The 3,208-nt window shown below is 31.8% G+C and overlaps 1 protein-coding gene across 1 annotated transcript; it reads left to right on the forward strand.

Annotated features, from left to right (window-relative positions):
• Positions 1–678: 678 nt before the first annotated feature.
• Positions 679–2,895, forward strand: LOC112455867 (the record flags this gene model as incomplete). Its single annotated transcript, XM_025018068.1, has 2 exons — positions 679–1,826; positions 2,496–2,895. Coding segments are annotated over exons 1-2 (1,548 nt in total), but the record flags the coding sequence as incomplete, so codon positions are not given.
• Between the last annotated feature and the right edge of the window lie 313 nt (positions 2,896–3,208).

Consider the following 3,208-nt stretch of genomic DNA (forward strand, 5'->3'; position numbering starts at 1 on the left):
GTGCCATCACAATGTAATGTAATAAATGATAAAATAATAGATTCAAAATCAATTCCTTCTAATATAATTGATAAAAATAGAAAAGTAAAGTGGATTGAAAGAACACGAGCTTTAAGAAAAGGATACACGGATGTTAATACATCTCACATTATTCAATTAGAAAATATTATAGAACATTACATAGGAGAAATGAATGTATGTTGTGAACATTGTGGTGCAAAACATTTTAATTCCGAAAAAGTAGCTAATAAAGGTAATTCGTTTAATGATTGTTGTAGTCATGGGTCTGTTAAATTAAATCCTTTACCTCAACCTCCACATGAACTTTATGAATTATTTACTGGAAATCATCCAAATTCAAATCATTTTTATAATCGTATTCGTGGATATAATAACATTTTTTCATTCGCATCTTTTAATGCAAATTTGTCAGACTTTAGCGCACAAAGACGTGGACCATATTGTTTTAAAATTCAAGGACAAATTTATTATCAAATCAATACTGCGTTATATCCCGCACTTAACGAAACTCCAAGCTATGGTCAACTCTTTATCGTAGATAATAATGAAGCGACAGAGTGTCGATTACATCGAAATTCGAATCTTGATAAAGAAATTTTACGTTCAATAGATAATGTAATGCGTACGAATAACATTTTTGCAAAATCTTATCGAATGATGCACGAAGAAATTCAAGTGCAAACGACTGAAAATAACAGTATACTTGATTTACAATTAGGATTTTTAACAAAAAGAGGCATTGATCGTGGTCGGTACAATGTTCAAAAGGTAAATGAAGTTGCAGCTGTCTTTTCGACTACGGCAGATGGCGAAATTCCAGAAACTTACGTGACAATTTATAATAAATGTAACAAGACACTACAACAAGTCAGTATAATGGATCCAAATGTAGAACCATGGATTTATCCATTGTACTATCCGTACGGTACTCAAGGTTGGCATGGTAATTTACGACGCAAAGATAGTAATAAACGAATAAGTAGAGCTGCATACGTAAAATATCGAATAGCTATACGTGATAATTTTAATATTTTTGTCATGGGAAGACGATTATTTCAGCAGTGGCTTGTAGATAGTTATGTTAAAATTGAGAAGGACCGAATTAATTATTGTAAACAGAATCAAAAACAATTACGAGCTGAGACATATCAAGGATTAATTGATTATTTAGCAAACGTTGCCAATAATAGCGACGCTCACATTGGAAAAATGGTTATACTTCCATCAACATTTGTAGGTTCACCGCGTAATATGTTGCAACATTATCAAGATGCGATGGCTATTGTTCGAAAGTATGGAAAACCAGATATTTTTATTACTATGACTTGTAATCCAAATTGGCGCGAAATTAGAGAGAATTTACTTCCGGGTCAACAACCTGCAGATAGGCCAGATATATGTGCTCGTGTATTTAATATAAAGAAGGATTATTTGATTGATGTTATCGTTAGACAAAAATTTTTTGGTGAAGTTCTGGCATATGTTTACGTAATAGAATTTCAAAAACGTGGATTACCACACATACATTTGTTGATTACATTAAAACGAAACTGTAAAATAGTAAATCCTGAAACAGTTGATAGATTTATCTCTGCGAAAATTCCTGATCCTAATGAAAATGAAAGTTTACACAATGTTGTTATGAAACATATGATTCATGGGCCATGTGGAGATTGGTGTCTAATAAATGATAAATGTTCGAAACATTTTCCAAAACCATTTCGACCTGAGACGACTATGGATGAAGATGGTTATCCGCAATATCGTCGAAGAAATAATGGATTGCTATATGAAAGACCTGGGCGGTATGTTGTTGATAATCAATATGTTGTTCCATTTAATCCAATGCTCTTGCTTTTATTTAATAGCCATATTAATGTTGAAATAGTTACAAGCATACGATCTGTAAAATATTTGTATAAATATATTTATAAAGGTCATGACGCTGCATCTGTAATCATTGGAAAGAATATAGATAAAACAATAATTCATGACGAAATTCAAGATTTTATCGAAGCTCGTTATGTCGGGCCCGTGGAAGCATGTTGGCGCATTTTAAGCAAATCTTTGCAAGAAAAAAGTTACGCTATATTTCGTTTACCGGTTCATTTACCAAACGAACATAATGTAATAATCGATGAAAACGTTAATAATGATGCGATAAGATCTGCTGTAGAACGAGTAACAATGTTGTTAGATTATTTTGAGTTAAATTTTCGAGATGAGGAAGCAAAACAATATTTATATAGCGATATTCCATCTCATTATGTATTTAAAAAAGTTACAATTAATGGCAGAACTGTTAATCGTTGGGAAAAACGTCAAAGATACTTTAATTGTATTGGTCGTATGTATTCCGTCAGTCCGTCTCAGATAGAATTGTTTCATTTACGTATACTTTTATTACATGTTAGAGGAGCTACGAGTTTTCAAGAATTAAGAACAGTCAATAACGAAGTACATGAAACTTTCAGTGCCGCATGTTTAGCATTAGGACTCATAGAAGATGATGAAGAATGGTATCGTGCAATGAACGAAGCAAAAGTTTGGATGATGCCAAGACGACTTCGTAACTTGTTCGTACGAATTTTGATTCATTGTCAACCTGTTTATCCGAAAAAGTTATGGGACGAGTTTAAAAAAGATATGTCCGAAGATTATATAAGACGATTTGGACTTATAATGGGAATAAAGAAAGCTTACAATTATATTGACAATTTGCTTCAAATAGAAGGATCTAATATTACTAATTTTCCTGAAATGGAACAAGAAACAGAGGAACAAGTAATAATAGACAATGAAGAACAGATTGAGGAGGATACATTGATAGGTATACGACAATATGAACAATTAAGTGTTGAACAAAAACAAATTGTTGATATTATTTTAGAAGCAACAATAAATAACAATAATACTTACAATAATACTTGTTTTTATATTGATGGTCCAGGTGGTACCGGTAAAACTTTTATTTATACAACATTGTATTATTTACTTAAAAGCAGAGGAAAAGTAGTAAGTACCATGGCATTTACTGGTATTGCTGCGACATTACTTCCAAATGGAAAAACAATACACAAAGTTTTTGGATTACCTGTACCTCTTTTTGCCGATTCTACATCGAACATTAAAGTTCAGTCTAAAGAAGCTGAAAATTTAAAACTTGTGGATGTTTTTGTTGTAGATG

Source organism: Temnothorax curvispinosus, unplaced genomic scaffold (genome assembly GCF_003070985.1).
Source record: "Temnothorax curvispinosus isolate PA1 unplaced genomic scaffold, ASM307098v1 QBEX01006430.1, whole genome shotgun sequence".
NCBI lineage: Eukaryota > Metazoa > Arthropoda > Insecta > Hymenoptera > Formicidae > Temnothorax > Temnothorax curvispinosus.